Source organism: Mastomys coucha, unplaced genomic scaffold (assembly GCF_008632895.1).
Source record: "Mastomys coucha isolate ucsf_1 unplaced genomic scaffold, UCSF_Mcou_1 pScaffold13, whole genome shotgun sequence".
NCBI classification, from domain to species: domain Eukaryota; kingdom Metazoa; phylum Chordata; class Mammalia; order Rodentia; family Muridae; genus Mastomys; species Mastomys coucha.
In genome coordinates, this window is record NW_022196895.1 from 121,040 (window position 1) to 147,129 (window position 26,090).

At 39.3% G+C, this 26,090-nt stretch overlaps 1 protein-coding gene across 1 annotated transcript in view; it reads right to left on the minus strand.

Annotated features, from left to right (window-relative positions):
- The window catches only part of LOC116087778 (cAMP-responsive element modulator-like), a 73,652-nt gene that overhangs the window by 29,042 nt on the left and 18,520 nt on the right, over positions 1–26,090 (minus strand). The window contains exons 4-5 of the mRNA XM_031366352.1: positions 3,551–3,697; positions 6–66 (exon numbers count right to left, since the gene is read on the minus strand). Coding sequence (XP_031222212.1) covers positions 6–66; positions 3,551–3,697 — 208 coding nt within the window. The remainder of the gene's footprint in view (positions 1–5; positions 67–3,550; positions 3,698–26,090) is intronic.

The window sequence follows — 26,090 nt, forward strand, 5'->3', positions numbered from 1 at the left end:
TCTACGTTTATGTGAATCAATTACTTCTGAATCTGCAGAATCATCTGTCTCTGCAATTGTTGCTACCTATAATACAAGACTTTCTGAAATGCATCATAAAATATAATCTTCATCTTCACTCAAAAATGGTAATTAGGAGTCTGTGGACAGAACTCAGTGCTTGTGTGGAGAGGGAAACAAGGAGTGGAACTGATAGTAAATTCTATATAAACTCAACAGAAAAGTACTTGGAATACCAAGTAAGGCTTCACAGGAAAGGAAAAAGCAAAAAACACTTAAGACCCAAAACCCCAAACTGGAATGCATCCTTGTAAATACAGATATCCATAAGACCATAACAGATGCAGAAAAACTACCCAATTTAGTGCTACGTCATTATTGGCTTAAGCTGGGTGTAAAAGTTAGGACATTAGGTAGGCCCAAAGAAGAATACTTATGTAAACAAGTCAGTAAAACCAGGCTTATTGAGAGAAGGGTTTATATTATAAGGAGCATATTAGAGTTTAAAGATTCTTAAGTCAAAACAAATTTATATTTAAAGGACCTGTATGATGGCTCAGTGAATAAAAGCACTTGTCACTATGCCTGACAACCTGAGTTCAGTCCCAAGACCCAGACATATCAGACAGAACAAATTCCCACTAGTTGTCCTCTAACCTACATGTAGACTCTATGGGATGCACCCAAAGACACATCCACATAAAAAAATAGACTGGAGAGTGGGATGGATGGATGGATGGATGGATGGATGGATGGATAGATGATAGATAGATAGATAGATAGATAGATAGATAGATAGATGGATGGATGGATAGATGATAGATGGATGGATGGATGGATGGATAGATAGATAGATAGATGGATGGATGGATGGATGGATGGATGGATAGATACAGAGATACATAGATAGTTGTAAAAATAAAAGTATCAGAGTTTTCAAACCTGGCAACAATACAATGACATGACAATTAGAGAAGATGAGAGAACTAAGATGACAAACCTCTAAACATGTTTTTTGCCAATATATTTAGTCATTTAGCTCTAAGGCTGGGGAGGTAGGTCTACAAAACTTCCTGTTGCATGAGGCTTTGACATGGAGAAAAAATAAGAATAAGAATGCAAACAACACGTAGCTCCTGTTGTGCTGCATGGTGAGTCCAGTTAAGAACAGCATGGGGCTGAGGAGGCAACCAACTCAGTAGACAGTGCTTCCATCATGCACAACGCCATACATTTGATCCCCAACATCACATAAAACCTTGAATAGTGGGGAACTCCCCTAATCCTAGCATTTGAAGGCAGAAACAGAAGCATACAAAATTCAAGAACAGCCTTACATACACTGTGAGCTTGAAGCCAGCTTGAGCTTCAAAAATCTTCTCTAGAAAAATGCCAAGGAGGAGGAGGAGGAGAAAAAAGAAGAATATCACTATATTTTCCTCTTGAAAATTACAAAAGTTTGTGGAGACTTAGCATATTTAAAGTGTTTCCAGCATGAAAAATTATATAAAATAATACATATTTTAATTAGCCAATTTAGTCATGCCACAATGTATACACACTTTAAAACAAAATGTTGTCAGAATAAATTGATAAAAATTGTTTACTAATTAAAATACATACTAAAAATTCATTTCTGAATTTTAATAGAAGGAATTATATAGTCTTCAATGCATGTAGACAGATGTGTGTGTGTGTACACATACACAGACATATACATATATGCATATACAAGTCAGTGTGTGAGTGTTTGTATAGAGTATCCATGACCACAAGTGGTATCCTTGTACCACTCGTACCATGTGTCTTACACTGGTAATAGACTTCACACAGCTGTCCAAAGCCACAGCAATCCCCTCAAGTGCAGTGCAGCCCATTACTTCATCCAGTTTAGAAAAGCTGAAATGAGATGAGCAATGGTAGCTCACATCTTTAATACCAGAACTTGGGAGATAAAAGCAAGTGGATGTCTGTGAGCCTGAGGCCAGCATGGTCTACAGAGCAAATACTAGTACAGTATGGAACATCATAATTATGAAAACACTATTGCATATAATTAATATACACTAATAAAAACATTTTAAAAATTGAAGTTCATGCAGATTTGTCATTTAAACCACATGAGTTCTAAGATAAGATCTAAAAACATTTATCTCTACAAAGACAATCAAATCATTCACTTAACAAAACAACAGCAATAGTAAAGTGTTCTTATTATAAGACAAGTTGCCTTCCAATACCAGCCAGGTAAAGTTTTTACTGCCAATAAAATCCATAATGCAAGGAAGAGCAAAGGGAAACTTTCTTACTTTATAATTAGAATCAGAAACTATAAATTCTTGGAACCAAGAGTCATCACAGTAAACTAAAGACAATGCTTGGAATTGTTTCTACACCCTGGGACAAAGACAAGATACCTATGCTGGAAAAAGAAAGGAGCTCAGAAAGTGTGGAAATATATCATGTCAGTGCTGTGCTGCAAGCCTACAGCATTCTGTGAAAACTACACTCAAGCATGCAGACGAAGGCAAGAGTCAGATATGCACATCCATTTTCCTCACAGACTTGTTTGTCACCACTTAAGTTCAAATAATTTCTACACTTAAAGAATAATAACAAATTGACCTAAAAAAGAAACAGAAATCAGCTTAGTAAATATGAACAGTATGCTATAAAGTACACATATAATAAATAACATCTATTAATGAAAAAACTACCTTCAAGAGTTTAGGATGTGACCATTTTGATAATAACAATGATGAGAACTTGTAAAATATTTATCTGTACTACAACATCTACAAAAGCCCAGGTTCAACCTGAGGAGTGGATGCCATGGAAACAAAGTGTCCAAGTGACATGGATCCTACTTTTGGGCTTGGGTACAGGAGGTATTAGAGCATGTGCTTAGCATACACAAAGATCTGCAGTTTAAGTCCCAGCATCAAATATCCTGAATTTCTAAAGGTTACATTCACTAATATGAAATCAATTTCTGACCAAGTGCAATAATGTACTCAAGAGGCTGAGGCAGGAGGTTGGATGCCAACTTGGGTTCCATAGTGAATCCAAAGCCAGTCAGGACTATACTCTTCATAGGACTATGCTTATTACAACGTCTTTCAAGAACCCTCAAAGTACCACTTGAGAACTCTGCTAAATAAATGTGTCAGAAAAAAGCAGCTAACATATAGAACTGCTTATTTAACAAGTACTCGCTGTACAGAGTTAAGAGCAACCCTTAAGACAGTCTGTACACACAGCCCAACACACTGTACCACACACAAAAAGAAATTCTCCAAGTATCCAAGAAGACACCTTTCATATAAAGTTACACAAAACAGCCAAATGGAATGGCACATGCCTGCCATCCCATGACTCGAGAGGCTGAGGAGGAGGAGGAGGTGTTTAAAGCCAACCTTGGCTACATAGTGAAACCTTACCTCTAAAAGAGTAAAAGAAAACAAAGAAAATGATGATAAATGAATTACGCAATAGAAAAAATTTAAAGCTCACGAAAGTCAAAGACAAATGGTCAAGGAAGGACGCTGACCTGAACAGTTTGTATTTGTGGTGACTGAATAACCGATGGATGTGGTGTCTGAATTACTCCCTGCACCTGTACAGTTTGGCCTGAAGGTAACTGTACTAGAGTCACAGCTGGGGAGCCTCTTCCAGTGCCTGATCCAGCTACAGAAACCTGAAAAAATGACCGTCATTGAGGATTAAAGCTGGACTTGTTTCACTTTTGTTTATTTTTAAGAGTACACTTGATGTCACAACCAGCCTACTTCTCTTTTCTCTTTCTGAGTCAAAGAGATGAAGAACAAGTGGGGTACTTACCATTAGGAGGCAGTCACTGTCCTGGAACTGTCATTCTCTGATGTGACACATACTAAAGAACCCATGTGCCTCACTTTTGCTGCCCATGCTTTGGCAGCTAAGAATGTTCCGAGCACAAAGTTCTAAAGCAGTTAAACTACCTCGATGCACCCTCTTGGCTACTAACAGGGTCGCCCTTCCCAGGGCACAACACAAACTCCTCCTCTCTAACTGATTAAGAGGAACTGAAGAAAATTCAAATGTGGTGAATTACTTCTTGATAAATGAAGTATTTTGATATGGCAATTCTTTCACTATTTTAGATGTAAGCTGATATACTGTCTCAATATTAGTTTAAAAAAAGTCATTTTATATTCTATAACCACATGTGCATACCTGTCACTGTCTGTCTGTCTGTCTCTCTCTCCCTCTCACACACACACACACACACACACACATATGCACTACACCACAGAAGGAAGAAATTGCAGGACCTTTCAAGCCTTTTGTGTCTGTTCCAAAAAAACCCTCTGCCTCAGGGCTGGGGTGGCAGCCCACTTCCCAGCATGGAGGGTGATCTGAGAGGTGCAAAGCCCCACCAGCCTTGAACTGAGAGATGAGTGACAGGTATCTCCCTGAGTGTACCCACAAACACCCTTTGGATTGGACTCAGTCTCTAGTAATCAGTCTGACTTTCTGGACACTGTAATTTCAGAAACTTTTCTTCTTTTTTTTAAAATATTTATTTATTATTATATGTAAGTATACTGTAGCTGTTCTCAGACACACCAGGAGAGGACATCAGATCTCATTAAGGATGGTTGTGAGCCACCATGTGGTTGCTGGGATTTGAACTCATAACCTCTGGAAGAGCAGTCGGTGCTCTTAACCACTGAGCCATCTCTCTAGCCCCTCAGAAACTTTTCTTAATTTTACTCAGTTCACTATGCATTTTGATTTATTCAAATCACTCAAAGACCTTGAAAATGAAATAACAGTGGGAGTTTCTATCTTGAGTAATAAGAGAACTTCAGGTGTTAATTTTCATGGAAGCCTCTATTGTTTTAGGAAACCCTGATGAGTCCCAGGCTACTTTACTAGTGTTTATTATTTTAAAACCATTTCAATATGGTTTTACCAGGTGAGCAAAGTGGCATATGTTTGAAATCTCAGCACTCAGGAAGCTGAAGCAGAAGGATCATGAGTTTGTGGCCAGGATATAAAACACAGAAAAAAACCCTTGTCTGGGGATTAGGGGATAGATTTACAACAAATTTACTTACAATGTCATTTTATAGAAAGCAAATACTTTAAGACATAAAAAAGAAGCCTATGTCTAGCACTCAACTATACTTCATGGACTCAAGTATAAAGTAGAATTGGTAAAACTGGTGCCCCAAAGACAACACATCAAACAAAGGAAGAACTAACTGCTCTACTTTACTAGCCATGAATGGCACAGGAGTACAGAAGAAAGATCAGTATAGCCCTGAGCAAAAAGTGAAGCCTTTCTGTGGGAGTCAGAGCTGAAGCCAGACCTTGATCTAAGCCTAGATTAGGAAGTGACAAATGAGGCCAGAGGCAACTGATACAATGTGCCAAGCAATTTCAGCCTACCTATCCCAATGTCATCTACTTGGACTATAGAAGAAAACCACATCTCATCTACATCAAAAGTACCTCATGTGTGGGGGGAGGGGGAGGCAAACAGCTAAAGGCAGAAAAAGAATTTGTTCCACAAATCTCAGCACAGAAGCCAATACTGTACGAACGATGGAAGGACATCCAGCACTGTGTTAACTTCTGTGGCAGAAGATTCCCTCCTCCTCTCAAGTAACCACAAACTCCCTCTCTCATGTTATCTTTATACTTAAACTTGCTAACTACCTCAGAGGTTTTTGTTGTTGTTTTCAAATTTTTATTATTACATGTAGAGTAACTTTGTGTATGTATATATACCACTTTGTGTGTTCATGCCACTGTGTTGTGTGAGGTTGAAAGGTTGAAAGGACAACTTATTGAAGTTGGTCTCTCCTTCTACCATGTAGTTCCACAGGATCAAACTCAGGTGATCAAGTTCAGCAGGAAGTGCTTTCAGCAACTAAGCCATCTCACCAGCCCTAAAGGTTTCAGTATCTGAATTGACTGGATTTCTACCTAGTAGAGTGATGGTAAATATTTAATAGCTAGGTCCTAGGAAGTGGAATCCCAGTGTACAGTTTTTGTTTATTTCTGTGACATAAACAATGCATTATGGATCATGACTTGTTTCAGACTGTAGATAGAGATGATGGACACAAAATCAGATAAAACTGTACATATCTGATTCTTGCAAACCCATATGAGACAGCTCCAGAAGATTTTTATCTACTGATTAATACCACACTAGAAATTAAAATGGAATAATCACCTAATAGCTCAGCAATAGTAAATGCTATTCTAGGAAAAAGTTACATTCTTTCTTAAAGATTTATTTATTCATTTAATGTATGTAAGTACACTGTAACTGTCTTCAGACACACCAGAAGATCACTCATCAGGCATCAGATCTCATTACAGATGGTTGTGAGCCACCATGTGGTTGCTAGGATTTGAACTCAGGACCTCTGGAAGAGCAGTCAGTGCTCTTAACCACAGAGCCAACTCTCCAGCCCCAAAGTTACATTTTTTAAAAACAAAACTACTTAGTGAAAATTCTGACTGTTTTACTTTGGGGTTTTTGTGTATATGTGTTTTCAGCTGGTTGTGAGTTTTTGTTGTTTTGTTTGTTTGTTTTGGTTTTTGGAGACAGGGTTTCTCTGTGTAGCCCTGGCTGTCCTGGAACTCACTCTGTAGACCAGGCTGGCCTCGAACTCAGAAATCTGCCTGTCTCTGCCTCCCAAATGCTGGGATTAAGGGCGTGCCCGCCCGGCTTTGTTGTTGTTTTGAGACAATGTCTCATTATGTATCCCTGGCTGGCCTGGAACTTACTACATATACCAGGCTGGCCTCAAAGGAACAAAGAGGCACCTGCTTCTGCGGACATTAAAGGCATCCACCACCATCACCATAGCAGACTAACGACTTCTTTTAATGACTATGATTTTTGTTGTTTGGTTTTCTCTTCCTTCCTTCCTTTCTTTTGTTTTCTTTTGTTGTTTTGTATTATTTTTCAAGACAGGGTTTCTCTATGTATCCTTGGCTAGCCTGGAACTTACATAGACCTGGTTGGCCTTGAACTCACAGAGATCTGCCTGTGAGTTCAAAGGTTCTCACTTATCACAGGCTAGCTTGCAGCTCACTATATATCCCAGGATGGTCTTAAATTCATGATGACCTCTGTCTTAGCCTCCCAAGGGCTAAGATTATCAGTCTGCTCTACCCTACTTGGCTTTAAATAACTTGTTTCAATTAAACAGATCTAGATTCTAATATATACATCTACAATGAATTTGCAGTGTTTCATGAGGTGATAACGTGAAGAAAATCTGAATCTCATAGACAGTGGATTTTTTTCAAGCCAGGATATTTTACTCAGCTTTATAGGCAAGCAAGCATATTCTTTGACATAGCTCTAAAACTCATAAGTGGTTGTTCCCAAATCTGTACATGACATTAAAACCCACTGATCTGTAGTCTTTGGATGTATCTTTAACCAACTCAATATTATGCAACATCCTGAAATACGTCTAGGGAAGCACTGGCTCAGTGGGTGTGGGCCACCTCTCCTCGAAAATACATCCCATTTCAAAACAGAGTATTAGATTAAGATAGTATGTACTCAAGGGTCACGTTGCTATGCAGCTTTTACTGGTTTATCCAAAATATTCTCCCATGAAACTGGCTGCTGTGTTTAACTTCAACTTTATATTCTAAAGAATATAAAGGTTACTCATGGTCCTTGATGTCACTAATATGGCTCAAGTTAAGAATAAAAGTTTATCTTCCACTTATTGTTTTGACCACACCAAAACAAATGTACAAATGTACAAATGATTGTACACCAGTACAAATGTTACTAAAGGTAAATAAAATTGTATTATACATAAAATACATTTTTTACTATATATGTTTATCTTAGCAAATCTTTTGAAAGCATCTTCAGATCTTTCCCAAGGTTCTGCAATACACAGAACACTTTACAGTGGCTGTTCCATAATAACATTGCTTCAATCTGCTGTTCAGCTCAAAGAAAGAGCTGAGACAGGCTGAGATTTCAGCTCCAATATAGCTTCATAGCCACAATTCATACCCACTAACACTGACTGTACGTGAGAGACTATCAAAATATAAATTATGTTTTTTAACTTATATAGAAAGGCAAAACGAAACTTCCTCAACTCAAAGAGAAGTAGTGGCTAGCACACTCCTATAAGAGGATGCCGCACACCCTGCGGGTATCCTTATCTCATGTTTGCTTTTGTTTTTCCTTCCCCTTCTTTCTCTTTTACTTTCCCCCTTCCTTCCCCTTTCCTTCTCCTTCTTCTCTTCCCCTTTGCTTCCTTCCTTCCTTCCTTCCTCTCTTCCTTCCTTCCGAAATAGGGGTCTCCAGCTCTACACTTTACCACTTGGCATCCTTGAGTAACTAGGACTCCAGGCACAACACTCCATCAAGCTATTGGTGGGAAAAACTTAAGACTATGAAAGCTGCTCATATGAAAGGACTTTTCTCTGTAGAATCAGAGCTCTCTGACTAGCCCTGCCAGAGACCCAGTGCATATCAATGATTTGCTCTGTGTGTGTGTGTGTGTGTGTGTGTGTGTGTGTGTGTGTATGTGTGTGGTTTTTCAGAGACAGGGTTTCTCTGTGTAGCCCTGGCTGTCCTGGAACTCACTCTGTAGACCAGGCTGGCCTCGAACTCAGAAATCTGCCTGCCTCTGCCTCCCAAGTGCTGGGATTAAAGGCATGCGCCACCACTGCCCAGCATGATTTGCTTTTTTTAACAAAAAGTAAAACATTTCAAGATGACAAACATGAAACTGCAGTAGAAAAACTCAAGAAGACTAGAGATATTGCCAAAAGCTGTGCTGTTATGAAGGCCCCGCATCTGGGTACTTCCTTCCTGTGAATAAGCGCCACGGCTTCAAAGGATGAGAGCACTTGAAGAACTAAAGCAAGAACAAACCATAGGGCTGGAGAGGTGGCTCAGAGGTTAAGAACATCTACTGTTCTTCCAGAAGGCCTGGGTTCAGTTCCAAGCATCCACATAGCAGCTCACAGCTGTCTGTAACTCCAGTTCCAGGGGACCTGACACCCTCACACAGGCATGTGAAAGAAAAACATCAGTGCACAAAAAAATAAATAAATTATAAGAAAACTTTATAAAAAATGAACAAATCATAATATATGCATATGTAAACACACACACACACACACACACACACACACACACACACAGTCCTAGTTAGGGTTACTATTGCTGTGATGAAACACCATGACCAAAGCAACTTGCAGAGGAAAGAGTCGTCAATCTTTGTTTCAGTTTACACTACCAGGTAAGAATCCATCACGGAGGGAAGTGGGGACAGGAAGCTAGAGACAAGAGCTAATGCAGAGGCAGTGGTGCGGTGCTGCTTAGTTTGCTCTTCGTGGCTTGCTCAGCCTGCTTTCTTATAGAAGCCAGGACCACCAGGGGTGGTACCACTCATAATGGGCTAGGCCCTAGCATATCAATCACTAATTAAGAAAATGTTGCACAGGCTTGCCTATGGGCTCATCTTATGAAGGCATTAATCGTAATAGAGATTCCCTCAACTCAGATGATTTCAGCTTGTGCCAAGTTGATATAAAACTAGCATATATGTGTGTGTGTATGTGTCTGTGTATACACATACACATATATATACACACACACATATTTTATGATAATATGTGCATATATCCTATATATATGTATGTATATACATATATAAACAATTATAGAATATGCTTTCAGTTGCTTTATCTTTCAAGTATAATTCTCAGAACTCCATATTAAACAACAGTTCTATCAAAAGGTTTAGTGTCAAGAATACCTGATGTAGACCAACAAGATAACTCTGTGAGTAAAGCTCCTTGCTGTCAAGATTGATGACTTGTGTCTGATCTTGGAAGTCCATCACGGAAGACCATAAACAAATCTCACAGTTGTTCTTTGATTTCCACATATACCACGGTACACATGTGCTGACACCCATATATACACAAAACAAATAACATAAAAACATATCTTTTAAAGAATACCTGGACCGGGTATGGTGGTACATGCCTTTTCATTTCAGCCCTCAGGAGGCAGGCAGACCTCTGTGAATTTGAGGCTAGCTTGGTCTACATAGTGAGTTCCAGGCCAGTCAGAAGTACACAGTGAGACCCTGTCTCAGGAAAACCAAACAAACAAACAAAAACTAAAACAAGTTGTAAGTTCCCACCAACACAGGCTGTGACCTCAAAATCCTACAGGTGAATTCTAAGTGAATTCTGCAATGATACTTCTGGGAGTGCAGAAGCTTAAGAGACTATCATTAAACTCCTAAGACACAAATAATGTATCCTTGATGCTAGACTTTAGATGGATCCTTTTAATCAAAAAAGCACTTAGATCTGTAAAACTGCCATTCTACATGCTCACTAGCTTTGAGAAAGCTGGGCCGTGATCAGCATTAGCCTGTAATTGTATAGAGTTAATGATCTTAAACTTTATCACTATTACTCTTAAAAGCTTACATGGCAGCACTGTCCAGGAACAACTTTCACCCTCCTGCATCCCACTTCTCAAGCTTAGGTCCATCTACACCACCCAGAAACCACACTCCAGGTGTGGTCATTGCCTCCTGCTATAGGCCCATCCTACAATCCTGCACAGCCTCATGCAGCAAGTAGGAGATCCAGCTTCCCCTGCTTAGGCCCACCTATGCTGCTCATATTCTTCCTGTACCTGCCAGACAGAAGAAAGTAGGCCTCTCAGACCTACTACTAACTAAGTCCTTTCCTGAATACTGTAAATACCTCCACTGTGGGACAATGAAAGGAAAAAAGACAGACAGAAAGAGGAAGGAAGGAAGGAAGGAAGGAAGGAAGGAAGGAAGGAAGGAAGGAAGGAAGGAAGAAAGGAAGGAATTAACAACCAACAATACTACTCTAGATGCACAAGTCCTAGTACACAAACAAAATCAGAAACCAAGATGACATGGATCCCCCACAACTAAAATCCCTAATAATGGAACCTAATGAAAATGACTTGGGCTGGGCGGTGGTGGCTCACGCCTTTAATCCCAGCACTTGGGAGGCAGAGGCAGGCGGATTTCTGAGTTCGAGGCCAGCCTGGTCTACAGAGTGAAATCCAGGACAGCCAGGGCTACACAGAGAAACCCTGTCTTGAAAGTGACTTGGAAGAATTTCCAAAGAATTCAGAAGAATTATTATAATAATTCAAGCAACTCATAGACAGCATGCTCCAAGAGCAAACAACAATGACATGAATGAAGTAAAGGCGGCAATCCAAGGTATAAAAAAACAGAATTTAACAGAGACAGAATTGCTGAAAAAAGCCCAACTGAAATAATACCGGAAGGGCAAAACTCAATAAGCCAAACATATACCTTAGTGGAAAGCCTTACCAATGGAATGGACCATAGGAAAATAGAGACTCTGGGCTTGGAGGACAAGGTAGAGGTCAACTGAGAAATTCTGAAATAAATATGAAGAGAAAGTAGGATACCAAAAAAAGATCTAACCTGTAGACTGTGGGAATAAAAGGACACTATCACACTGAAGGTATAGAATATATTTTCAATAAAATCACAGAGGGGCCGGGCATCATAGCAAGCAGTCTGAATCCCAGTATCCAGGACGTAGAGGCAGGTCGATGTTTGTGAGCATGAAGCAAGCCTGCTCCGCACTGAGCTCCAGGCCAGTTAGTATTACATAGTGAGACTTGGCCTCCAAAACAAAACAAAAATCAGAGAAGAACGTTTCTCAAAACTAGAAAAAGAAATACCCATCCAGGTACAAGAAGCCTACAGAACTCCAAATAGACAGGGCCAAAAAAGAACCTCCCCACAAAATATTACAGTTAAAACAAAAACACACACAAAAAAAGGGATCAACATCCTTAAGACAGAAAGGTCATGACACTCACAAAGGCAGGCCCGTAAAGAGATTACCTGATTATTCAACAAAAACTTCTTCCTTTGCATTATACTCCAAGTTCTGAAAGACCAAAATTGTCAATCCAAACATTATACCCAACCAAATTATCTACTAAAATTGAGGGAGAAATTAAACCTTTCCATGATAAAAATAGATTAAAGGAATTTATGACCACTAACCAAGCTCTATAGAAATTATTAGAAGAATACTTCAGTCTGAAGAAAAGAATAAACACATCCAGGAGTTCACAGGTAATAAATAATTCCAATAGTTACTTAAAAGATGTCTAAGAAAACAACATAAAAACAATATGTAAGTAACTAATACACATCTCTCAAGGATCAATTCTTAATATTAGTGGTCTCAACTCCCCCAATAAATATACACAGACTATTAGACTAGATTAGAAAACAGGATCTAACTTTCTGCTGCTTCTAAGAAACAAACTTCATCATCAAAAATAGACACCACTTTAAAATAAAAGAATGAAGCTGGGCAGTGGTGGTGCACGCCTTTAATCCCAGCACTTGGGAGGCAGAGGCAGGTGGATTTCTGAGTTCAAGGCCAGCCTGGTCTGTAGAGTGAGTTCTAGGACAGCTAGGGCTACACAGAGAAACTGTCTTGAAAAACCAAAAAAAGGAAAAAGAAAAAGAAAAAATGTATTCCAAGGAAATGTAACTAACAAATAAATATGCATAGCAATTTTAATGTGTAACTAAAGAGACTTCACACTCAGACTAGCTACAAGAGATAATAAGGTCAGTTCATCTTCACTATGAGAACAACCCACCAAGAGAGTACTTCCAGTTCTAAACATACATACACATACCATAGCAGATGCACTCAACTTCAGAAAAGAAATATTGCTAGATCTAAAACCACAGAGTAACTTCACTACAACGATATAACACAGTGGTGACTTCAATACCTCCTCACCCTTACCAGTAACAGGTCATTCTGACAAAAACTAAAAAAAAAAAAAAAAAAAAAAAAAAAAAAAAAAAAAAAAAAAAAAAAAAAAAAAAAAAAAAAAAAAAAAAACAAAAAAAACAAAAACAAAACCAAAACAAACTCCTTGGAGTTAAAGGATATCTTAAGTCAAATAGACACAACAGTTATCTACAGAATGTTCCATCCTAACTCTAAAAAACATAAATTCTTCTCAAACTTTTTAAAGAACTGATCATATACTAGGACACAAAAGTGTCAACAATATATTGCATATGCACCATGTGTATGCTTGTTACTTATGGAGGTCAGAAGAGGACATAGTTGTGAGCCACTATGTGAGTGCTGAAAGCCAAAATGTATGATATTGTGCTACCATCCTGTATTCTACCTTGGAACATCCATTCTACAGTGGAACAAGACTGGCTCTCAACAGTAGGAGAAACTACAGACAGTATGCAAACCTGTGAAGACTAAACAACACACTTCTGAATCAGAATTGGTTGCATATTTGAACAGTATCAAGAGAGGAATCCATATACATATGTAATTTCTCACAGCGTGCAAAGGCTCTAAAGACATTTTGGGAGCACTGGGGAATTAGTAACCTAGGCCTGGCAGCACACCCCACAACCGCAACATTAAGGAGGGAGATGCAGTATACAGCAAGTTTAAAACTAGCGTAAGCTGCATAAGACAACCATGTCTCAAACGTAAATCAAATTTTTAAGTTAAATCAAAAGAGAAAAAATAAAATTACTTATAGGAAGACAATAAGGTGCACTTGAACTAAAATAAGCAGAAACAGAGAAATATCTCTTATATACATCAAAATTTGTTCTAAAACTACTGTTACTTTTTTTTTTGTTTGTTTGTTTGTTCCTTTTGTGTTTGTGAGACCTAACCTTGCTATGTAGTTGAGGAAGGCCTCAAATTTGCAATTATTCTATCTCAGCCCCCTAAGTACTAAGAATATAGACATGTGCCATTGTGTATGACCTAAAACAAAAATTTTTAGATTAGGTTATTTCACACATATGTTTTGCTGCACTTAGGTATGGGCAACACATGTGTGCTGGTCACCATGTGTGCAGGTCACCATGTGTGCTGGTCACCTACAGGTCAGAAGGGACTGGAGGTTTTTTCCCATCATGTGGATGCTGGAAACAACTTCTATAAGAACAAGTGCTATGTAGATAAAGTCTAATTTTGTAATGTCTAAGGAGAAATTAGCAGATTTGCAAGTATGCTAGAACCTGAGAAATCTTCCAAAGGACAACTGAGAAAAAGTAGTAAAGAGAAAACAAAGACAAGTATTTGCAGCGAGGGGAGAGTAACAAGTACTTTTAACTGCTGAACCATCTCTCAGGCTGGCCTAAAACAAGTTTTTAAACATATTTGTATGTGTGAACGAGTACACACATGGAGATCAGAGAACGACTTGCAGGGGCTGCTTCTCTCCTTCCACCATGTGGATCAGGAAACTGAACTCAGCTGTCAGTGCCTTTACCCCTGACCCATCTCCTCTCCCTGGCCCCTAAAACAATTTTACAATAAAAAATTCACAGGAATATGCCACATTTTTTTAATTAGTTGACTCTTCAGTTAACTAACAGTACTTTCTGGGCACTTGTTCAGGGTTTCGTGAGCCATTGCTCAGCCAGTGGGGATTAAGCAGAAAACATGCAAATTCCTGCATTCCCAATTCAGAAAGAAAAAAGACAATTAGTAAAACAAATATTTTGGGTAGTGTTCAATTCAAAAAAAATCAAGGCGAGGAATTAGAAAGTACTGTAACAGAGAAACATGGGAAGAGATGCTCTAGTGTCAAAGGGGTGGAGGCACTGGCCTAGAAGGCCTAAATCAGGAGAAAGCAGTGGGGAGGGCTTAGAGTGTACATATCCCATTCCAAAAATCAAACAGGCATCCTTCTCAAAAACAAGTTAAAAAAATAAAGGTGGTGTATATTCTACTTTATAGCTTGAGAATCTTTTTCTGAAGCTTTAAAAACATATATAATGAACTCATAGCAGATAAAAATTTACCTTTTTATCCAGATCCCCTGAAGAATAATCTTCTTCTATAGGATGCCTGAAGCATAGGTTATGCTGATGCCACCACATCCACTGAAAACCCACTAAAGACAGTAGTTAATCTGAAGAAACAGGGTAAGATGATGCGATTGATAGCCTCACTTGGATTTGGAACTTTAAAAAAAAGTTGTAATAATGACACTTATACTGAGGAAAGCTCACAGTGTTGTAGCACAGCATGCGATCAGCACCTAGTAGACCAGCTCCAGTGCGTAGCTAGGTTCCGTCATGGTGGAGTTTGTGATGTCACAATACAGCTAAGAACATCACAGACATGGGCCTGCAATCGGGACAGCTAATAAAGGATTAAAGAAACGTGAATTCACAATATAGCATACCACTGACTCTGTCCATTCTGCTGCCTGACAGATCAAATCTGTTATCTAGACTAAGATCAAGGACTAGAATCAAAATTCCTTTTCATCATCTAAGAAAATTGTTGAAAACTACCCCATTTCTATATATCTTGTAGAAAAAGTGTTAAACAATAATATCTCAAACATTTAAAAACTGAAAAGAGAAAAACAACATTATAAATTGAACACTTGAGGCCAGTCAGTAGTAGCACATTCCTTTAATCCCAGCAGCATTTGGGAGGCAGAGGCAGTTGGATTTCTCTGAGTTTGAGACCAGCCTAGTTTACAGAGCGAATTCCAGGACAGCCAGGGTTACAAAGAGAAACCATGTCTCAAAAAAACAAACAAACAAATTGAACACTTGAAGATGCAAAATACCTTATTTTGATATTTTTAAGAACTTTTTAATTATGCTCACTAGCATAATTAATACAGAACATTTGGTCTTTCTCTAAGGGACTGAACATTTTAGGCAAACCCTCTCCCAGGTGCTAGGGATGGAGCCCAGGTTCTCCCATTGCTAGGTGAGTGCTCTACCAGTGAGCTATGCATCTCTAGCTCTATTTTAATGTAATTTTTAACATGGTATCAGGGATTAAAGGCATGTATCACCACACCTAGTAGAGTTTTTGTTATTGTTTTGTTCTGGGTTTTGTTTTCCTTTGTGGAGTATCACTCTGGCCTAGCCTGGATTAGAACTAGCAATGTGGATGAGTTTTGAACCCATGGCAATCTTCCTACCTCTGTCTCCCAAGTAGATTACAGGACTCTGTCACTTCACCCAAGTTACAGCAACTATTTACAAGTCTAAGAAGCAGTCAAATTTCAATTATTAATATTCTAATTCATTTTATTATTTGATATTATTCTAAAGTACCACAAAAACAACTTCAAAACAGAGCCTCCTGGGGCTAGAGAAATGACTCAGAAGTCAATAGCACTCACCCCTCTTCCCAGGTCCTCTTCCAGAAGACCCAGGTTTGTTTCCCAGAATACATACTGTGGCTAACAGCCATCTGTAACTCCAGTTCACTGGATCTAACACCCTCTTCTGGTTTCCATAGGCACTGCATTAATGTGGTGCAGACATACAAGCAGGCAAATACCCATACAATCCACAGACAGAGGTAATGGTCACCACAAGGGCCCTTCCTTCCTTTTGTGTGCCTGTTGGTTGCTGTCAAAAATATCAAGTTTGGGAAATCTTGAAAAGTGGTGCTGAGCTGACCATGTGGTGTGTGCCTTTAATCCCAGCATTCTGGAGGCAGAGGCAGGTAGATCTCTATAGGCCAGTATGCTCTATAGAGTAAATTCCAGGACATCCAGGACTACCCAAAAAAAATTCCTGCTTGAAAATCCAAATAATAATAATAACAACAACAACAAATAGAGGAAGAAGTAAGGCATGATGGTACATACCTTTAATCCCAGCAATATGAGATTCATGAGGCAATGGCAGGCAAATCTCTAAGTTCAAGGCCAGTCTGGTCTACAAAGTTCCATGACAGTCAGAGCTACACAAAGAAACCCTGTCTCAAAACACAAACAAACAACAAAAAAAAACCCAGTAATAATAAAATATAACAATGATACACAATAGACTATTATATATGGCCTTAAAAGGAAGAAAACTTATTACAAGGTACATGAATGAGCCTAGAGGAAATCATGACAAATGAAATAAGCCAATCACAAAATGATAAATCCTAGACAATTCTATGCCTAGAAGGAAGCTAGTTAAAGTTCATGAAAACAGAAAGTAGAACCAAAAGGAAGAATAAAGAACTGTTATGGGTTCAGTTTCGTATTTCCAAGATGGAAAAGTTCAGTTTTACAACATAACACTACTCAACTGTTTACCTAAAATTGGCTAAAACTGGATGGAAAAGATGGCTCAGTGGATAAGAATACTTGCTGTTCGAGAATGAGAAGCTGCGTGTGCACCTCTGTACCCATGTAAAAATCCAGGTGTGGCCCAGGAGTAACCAATGTAGTCCTCCCCTCCCCTAGATGCCACACAAGCACACACAGGCAAGCATATATGTCTCCCACACATACATAAACTAATAAAAAAAAAAGTAAATTTAAAAAAATACTATGGCTGGCAAACTGGTTCAGTGTGTAAAGGTACTTGCTACCAAGCAAGTGAATAATGTGAGTTCAATACCTAAGACCCACACTGCAGAACTGGGTCCTCTGACCTATGTATGTGCCCCAATGTACATACAAGATGAATAAAAAATATATAATTTTAAAAATGGTTAAGAGATGAATCATCAGTTAAGAGCACTTATTCTTGCAGAGGAGCCAGATTCAAGTCACAGCACTCACACGGTGGCTCACAACTGTAATTCCAATTCTAAGGGATCCAACGCTGCCATCTGACCTCTACAGGCACTATGCAGGCAAAACATTTACACAAACACACACACACACACTCCAAAACAAAATAACAAATGGTTACAAATATCTGAGCGTGGTGGGTCATGCCTTGATCCTAGCACCTACGAGCCTAAGGCAGGAGGACTGTCATTAGTTCCAGAGTATATAAATATAACTAAAATTATTTAGATATGTAGCATTTTATTTTTTAGCATTGTGATTTTTGGAAAGAGTTTCTTCTTGGAAGAAATTTCTAAGAAATATTAGAGGGCATATTTAAAATATGTCCTCTAAATTATTAACAAGTGTTTTTCAGGGGCTGGATTGGATCTTAGTGTTATGTATCAGGGCATATACACTTAAGATACTAGTTTCAATTAAATAAAGTAACATAAAATAACCGTGTGTGTGTGTGTGTGTGTGTGTGTGTGTGTGTGTGTGTGTGTGTGTGTGCATATGTCACAGCACACATGTGGAGGTCAGAAGACAACTTGTGGGATTCAGCTGTCTTCGAACCTGTGAGTCTTGAGGGTGGAACTCATGTTGTTAGGCTAAGCCGTAAGTATCTCTACCTGCTAAGCTATCCTGCTTAGTTTTTGTTTCTTGAGGAGAGACTCTGATGTGCCCCAGGTTGGCTTTGAAACCACTATGTAACATAGCCTGGTCTTGGGAGCCCTAACCCTCCCACCTCCAAATCCCTAGTACTAGGAATTATAGGCTTAGAGCACTCCACATAGCTCCCCTGTAGCTTAACCCTTGAGCAGAGACAAAAATGGTGCTGCATGTAACTGGAAAGTTATAAAGCAGAGAAACATAAAACTCCAGCCTTTGCCTGGTGGGTTCCTTCCCTCCATTCCCTGCACAGAGCCTTAAGGGCAATAGTTTTCAGATTTTTGAAAATATTATCTTCAGGATACCTGATTAGAAGAAGCTCTGGAAAGTCAGGAGTGCCACAGCTACTTACACAAATGACATCACACACAACCCGTCACAATGTTAACCCAACAGTTTAATGATGCTTTGGTCACACAAACAAGAAAATAAATACTCTTCATATAAAGCCAAACTTAAAACTACCAGAGTTTACCATCCCCAAGTTTAAATAAAACAAGTTACCAATATGCCAAAGTTGCTTGTGCTATCAGGAACCACTGAAAATAATTAGTCACTCTGGACAGATATCACAGGATTTAAATATATTTCAGTTTGACTTTTTAATCCACATACATAATATTGTATAGTGACAACAAACAAATATTTAGACTCAAACAGCTTTAGATACTACAAGAATCTGAGTCACCATGTGGTTTCTTGGAATTGAACTCAGAACCTCTAGAAGAACAGCTCTTAACCACTGACTAATCTCACCAACCTACTCATAAGATTTTAGCTAAGAATAGTATAATTTTTCCAACTGTCATGATCCATGCAAAACAAAGCATTAACTAGCCCCTAACTAAAACAATTCAGAAATTATCTCATACTACTTTTTCATTTCTTCACATTAGTAGGACATGAAAGATAAAAACTATGGTTCTGAAGGGCGGTGGTGGCGCACACCTTTAATCCTAGCACTTGGGAGGCAGAGGCAGGCGGATTTCTGAGTTCGAGGTCAGCCTGGTCTACAGAGTGAGTTCCAGGACAGCCAGGGCTACACAGAGAAACCCTGTCTTGAAAAACTAAACAAACAAACAAACAAACCAACCTATGGTTCATCTTTTGAGAAAAGTCTTGCTATATAGCCAAGGCTAGTCTGGAAATTTAGCTCCTCTCTCTCAGCCTACCAAGTACTCCTAGAGGCTGGAATTATAGGTATGTGCCATTACACTAGGCTCCATGATTTTGTTTTTACAGACTCCACCGAGGCATTTTATTTATATGTATGTTATATAGAGCAAAATAAAAAAAAATCAAGGATTTCCCCCACATATGTATTTTTTGTCTTGGTTTTTCATGGTCAAGAATGCCAGCTGAAGCTGTCATACAATGAAAACCAGCTAACAGATGAGAGTGGTTTATTCTGCCATGTTTCCAGCTCTTTGAATGGCACATCAGTCTGGGGCTAACTGTGCCATGCTTGTTTAACCTGCCTGGGAGAACCACAATGATCAGTAGTGATTCCAAATTCGCCAGTGGAACTATGCTTCCTAATTACATTTAGAAAGCAGTCAATAACTTTGGAGCACAGCCTAGTAAAGAAGGTCCTGACAACAGTGAGGACATTTACATATACCATTATGGTAGCACAGAAAGATGGTGGGAAGAGCTATATGGTTTATTTGTGATCAAATACAGAAATTAAGAAAACAAAATTCATATGCTTGCTATGTAGAATTTATTTGCTATTTTGAAATTACCATCATAAACCATAACTTTTTCCACTTCCTTGAGTCAGCCATCCCCCAAGTCTCTATCCTTTCTATGCTCAGAACCCCATCTTAAGGAACTTGTATGTTTAGTTCCCCTCTCTTTTCTACTTATCAATTCTCTAAACCTACTAACACTCACTTTTTGGAGCCACTGAGATAGCTCAGGGTAGCCTGTTGTGAAGCAGACAATTGGACTTTGATTCCCAAAACAAAAAAGCTGACTCCTCCAAGTTATCCTCTAACCTCCACATGAGTGCCACAGTACTCACATGGACATGGACACATGGACACACGAACACATACAAACACACTAGACAGTTAGGTAGGTAGGCAGGCAGATAGACAGACAGACAAAAATAAATGTGATGAAATTAATGATAATATAAAATACTAGTTTCTGACCACTGGATTAAATTCCCAAACTGCACAAGTTACAGATGCTTTTGAAGCATCTTAGTGATGACCCGTTTAGCAATTTGTACGACTGAGACTTACAGAACTGGAGACCACCAGCCTGAAGGTCCCTTATAAACTTCACATTATCAACTTAAAATGAAGGGACCCAGTATGCTACCCATGCTGGGCCAGATGTCTCTTGGAAAAATGACATTAGCTGAAGTTAGTCAGTTCCTAAAGAAAAGAAAGTAGGGGGAAAAGGAAATTTTGCTTTCAACTTTGACTTCAACAAGAAATGGCAGAATCTGAGGGCAGATATTATAGTCTTAAAGCAAGACAAAACAAAACAGAAACACCCCAAGTGGAAAAATATGCTTTTCATTTTATTCTATTCTCAAAGACAATAAATAAATAAATATACACAAAAATGTCAATATTTAATATCTTTGAATGTTAAGATCAGATCTTTATGCAATTCCTTTTTCATCTCCCTACTAATTTCCTGCTAATTTATGTACTTATCACTTATTTGCATGTACATGTAGAAGTACTCCAGTGCCATGACACACATATAGATGGAGGTTTAAAAAAACAACTTTAGAAACTAGTTTTCTCCTTCCATCATGTGGGTCCTAGAAATCAAACTCAGATTATCAAGTTTGATGACAAGTGCCTTCACCTGCTGAGTCAATATACCAGCCCTGTGTGTGAGAGCCCTGTATGTGCCAGCCCTATATGTGCCAGTCGTACATGTGCCAACTCTACGTGTGCCAGCCCTGTGTGCCAGTCCTATATGTGCCAGCACAAACATGAAAACTAAAACCCTGAACACCCTATTTAAGACTCTGGGGCAGGTGGCTAGAGGCCATCCTAAAATTGAGTGTTTGCTGCTTTTGCAGAGGACTCGAGTTTGACTCCAACTGTCCCTAACTCCAGTCCAAGAGAGCCACCAATTTCTTCTGACCTTCATTGCACTTGGAGACACATGTGCATGTTTGTTCACACAGACACAAACATACACACACACACAGTACTTCTTGTTAATTCTGAAGAACTGTAGTAGTCCTTGCATCCCACAGCACATGGCTCCACTGGAAGCCAGTGATGGCTGCTTATCGGCTCCCTGACTTCCAGCCATCTCCACAGCGCTACTATGATCCCAGTGATGACTGCCTATCGGCTCCCTGACTTCCAGCCATCTCCACAGTACTACTAGTATTCCAAACACGGGCATCTGAAAATATTCCAATCATATTTAGAGCACAGAACACTTTAAAGTCTCCACTCTCTATAACCTTTTTTTTAAAAAAAGATTTATTTATTTATTGTTATATGTAAGTACACTGTAGCTGTCTTTCAGACAGCACCAGAGGGTGTCAGATCCCATTACAGATGGTTGTGAGCCACCATGTGGTTGCTGGGATTTGAACTCAGGACCTTGGCAAGCAGTCAGCGCTCTTCCCCGCTGAGCCATCCCGCCAGCCCTCTCCATAACCTTCTGCTTACTTTTAGCAGTTCTACTTCCCAGACTAGACGATGGTTTCTCTCTTACGAGATGTTGCTCATCTGTAACTTCCCATGTGCTGACTTTGTGCTTTTGTACATTCTTCCCTCCCTCCTCACACCCACGTAAAAACTCCTACTAACCCTTGTACCTACCTCAAATGAAAAAAATCACATAAAGAGTGCCTAGTCAGCTAGCTCTGATGATGCCTTATACTCTTTGTATTATATACAGCATTTAGTACTTCATGTGTACTGGAATTTTGAGACACCTCTATTGCTCAATGAGGTTCTATCTGATTACTCATGGTGATGTGAAGGAAAATGTCCTCCATAGGTTCATTTAGTTGAACACTTAGTTCTCACTGGTGACACTATTTGGGTAGGTTTAGGAGGTAGTTTTGTTTGAGGAAGTATATCACTAGAGGCAGGCTCAGGGAGTTTAAAAACTCCTGCCATTCCTAGTTCACTCTCTCTGCTTTATGCTTTGTTCAAGATATGAACTCTCAACATCTTGCTCCAGCCACCACACCTTCTGCTTGGTACCATTCCTCCACTCTGCCTTGTGGACTTCCACCCCCTCTAGAACATAAACCCAAAATAAATTCTTCCTTCCTTACTTGGTTGACTTGGTATAGTATTTTGTCATAGGAAGTGGATTTGGCCTAATGCTGCTTGCATTACAATGTTAATTGTGGTCCCCAAAACCCCTTACCCAAGTGCAGGCACTTAAGAAACTGAAGGACCCTGCTCCCAGTTGGTTCTGATTAGTAAATAAAGATGCCAGCAACCAATGATTGGGCAGGGCAGACAGAAGCAGTACTTTCAGGATTCCCAGGCTTGAGACAGAGAGGAAGGAGGAAGGAGGGAGGAGGGAGGAGGGAGGAGGGAGGAGGAAGAAGGAAATCCTCCATGCTGGAAGACGGAGAGGAGAGACACATGCCTAAGAATGGTGGAGGACAGGGAGGCATAGCCAGCATATGAGGAAGCCAGGAGAGTGCAGTCCAGTGAGCAGCCCTCTGAGTCCAGGGCAGCCATGGGAGAATATAGATTTTAGTAAGTAATAACTTGGGATTATCAGCAGGAGTTGGATGTTAGGAAGTGGCCCAGCTGTTGTGCTGTTTAAGGCATGTCAAAAGATAAAGGCGGTGTGTGTGTCTTTCATTCAGGAAGTTAAGCATGGAGGCAGGTAACCTGCAGCTGGGATTTATATATATGAAAAGTACTGCTACAGAAGGGTAACAACTAGTATACCACTCAAACAGCTTTATTTAAAGCCAGAAGCTAGCTATAAATCTGTGTGTCTAGAACTCTGTCAAGATTCAGAGGCATTCTTCTAAACACTTATATTAAGAATTTGTTTAAAAAAAAAAAAAAAAAAAAAGCCAGGCAGTGTTGGCGCACGCCTTTAGTCCCAGCACTTGGGTGGCAGAGGCAGGTGGATTTCTGAGTTCAAGGCCAGCCTGGTCTACAGAGTGAGTTCTAGGATAGCCAGGGCTACACAGAGAAACCCTGTCTTGAAAAAACAAACAAACAAACAAAAAGGAATTTGTTAATTTTGTTGAGTATTTGCTAAACTAATAAATTCATAACTGTATTTGGTGTGTGTGTATGTGTGTGTGTGATCATTTTCTAAATGAAACTATTTCAAAGTTTAAGACCTAACTGAAGCCAGATGTAGCAGCTCATTCTTGGACTCCTAAAACTTGGGAAACTGAGGCAGAAACATTACCTTGAGTTTGAGGTCAACCTGCACTAACTACATTGTGAGTTGTAGGTCATCTTGGGATATAGAATGATATCTTCTCTTTTTAGTAGAGATAACAACACCACTTCTAGACGTCATACGATAATAAAAGCCCTTGTGGTGGGTTGAATAAGAATGGCCCCCATAGACTCATGCTTGAATGTTTGGTTCCCAGTTGATGGACTGTTTAGAAAAATATCAGAACATGGTCCATAAATGAAGCTGTGTGAGGAGATTTCTGAGACCTTGTGAGAAAACTCCAAGTAAACAAGACTCTTGTAATCTCTATTCCTCCATAATATGGATTGTTCTTGGAATGTGCTTTCATGCCCCCCCTACTTCAGATTATTCATTGCAACTGGCTATTATTTCTTTATATGCCTCTATGGAAAAACATATTTTTGCCATGTGGAGCTGGTTCTGTGACTGTATACTTTACTCAAGTGACTTCTTGACCCTTAGAGTTTAGATATCTGATGCTCTAATAAAGTTGGCTATTGCATGAGACTTTAGTTCACCTCTTAAGCCCTGCTCTCCCAGGTTTATGTTGTCCCAGGACTCAGGAACCTGAAGTCAGCGATGAGATAAGAGAGTGGGGACCCTCGCAGGAAGAGCGAGAAACCACTCCCTAGAACAGAAACCAGGGAAAGTCTTGCCTTATGTCAAGCTTTTGCATCATTCCTTAAAGAAAGGAGGAGACAAATCTCAAAACCACAACTATTAGATTGCTTGTACATTGTTTATGATATAATTCCTTGTTTCCAGCATAAGAAACTTGAGATAAAAAAGTATGGGACAGAGTCTGAAACAATATTGAAGAGGCAACAATAACAAGGGAAAAAGATCCCTATTCAATTTTGGGTCACTAGGCATTAATCCAGACTGTTCTCAAAATACTTAAGAAAGAGGAGGAGGATCTTAGCCATGGGGAAGAGATGACCAATTCCTTGAATGAATACAAAAACCTTAAAATTGGCAAAAGAGATTTTCCCCTTGCTATTATTTGTTTATATGTTTCTATGAAGACCTGTTTAAGCTGGGCGATGGTGGCGCACGCCTTTAATCCCAGCACTTGGGAGGCAGAGGCAGGTGGATTTCTGATTTTGAGACCAGCCTGGTCTACAGAGTGAGTTCCAGGTCAGCCAGGGCTACACAGAGAAACCCTGTTTTGAAACAAAACAAAACAAACAAACAAACAAAAAGAGCATGTTTGTCACATATGGCTGATCCTTATGATTGTACACTTTACTCAGGTGTGTTAGTAACTTTACTTTCCCCTTCAAGCTCAAGAGTAAAACCATGTCCACCAGCAACTACGCCACTTCCCTCAGCTCCCTTACTGGAGCCTCCTTTAGATGTGTATCCTCCATTGCTTGAAAATGACCCTGAAGGGTGGAGAATTTAATAATCAATGTAATCTTGAATTCTCTCCCCTTTCTGACAAGGATTTAGGAAAGCCTATGAAAAAGTTACCTTTACAATTAAGGCAAGTCAGAGCACAGCAGGAAATGGAATTTGTTTTACCAATTCTTTTCCAGGCTCAGGAACTGCACTTGGTATTTTCAGTGCAATTTCAAAAAAATCAAAATGTTTACCTAATTTTGCACTAGCCAATATATATAAAACTCCAGAAGGAGAGGCATCATTGGTCAGTCCTTGCATATTATATCGAGAAGAAAAGAAGTACAGCTATTTGAATCCAAACTGAAAGAAGCATTGTGATTCCTGTGATTCCTTTACTGCCTTTAAACTTATTTATTTTTCCCACTAAACTGTCAGCTACAGACATTATAGCACAGGAGGATAAACCTTTGGAATGGATTTTTTTTTTCGAGACATGGTTTCTCTTTTTAAAAAAAAAAAAAGATTTATTTATTTTATTTATATGAGTACACTGTAGTTGTCTTCAGACACACCAGAAGAAGGCGTCAGATCTCATTACAGATGGTTGTCAGCCACCATGTGGTTGCTGAGAATTGAACTCAGGACCTTTGGAAGAGCAGTCAGTGCTCTTAAGCACTGAGCCATCTCTCCAGCCTGAGACAGGGTTTCTCTGTATAGCCCTGGCTGTCCTGGAACTCACTCTGTAGACCAGGCTGGTCTCAAAATCAGAAATCCACCTGCCTCTGCCTCCCAAGTGCTGGGATTGAAGGCGTGCACTGGCGGTGCCACCCTCACCCCCACCCTCCCACCCCCCAACCTTGCTGAAATGGATCTATTTATACCATAAGGGCCATAAAATGCTAAGTGCTCAGGAGAAAACCAGATGCCAACAATTATATGGATTGGTCTTGTTGTATTATATTACCCTTAAATAACAATCTTTTTTCTTGTTTTTTTCTTTTCTTTTCTTTTTTTTTTTTTTTTTTTT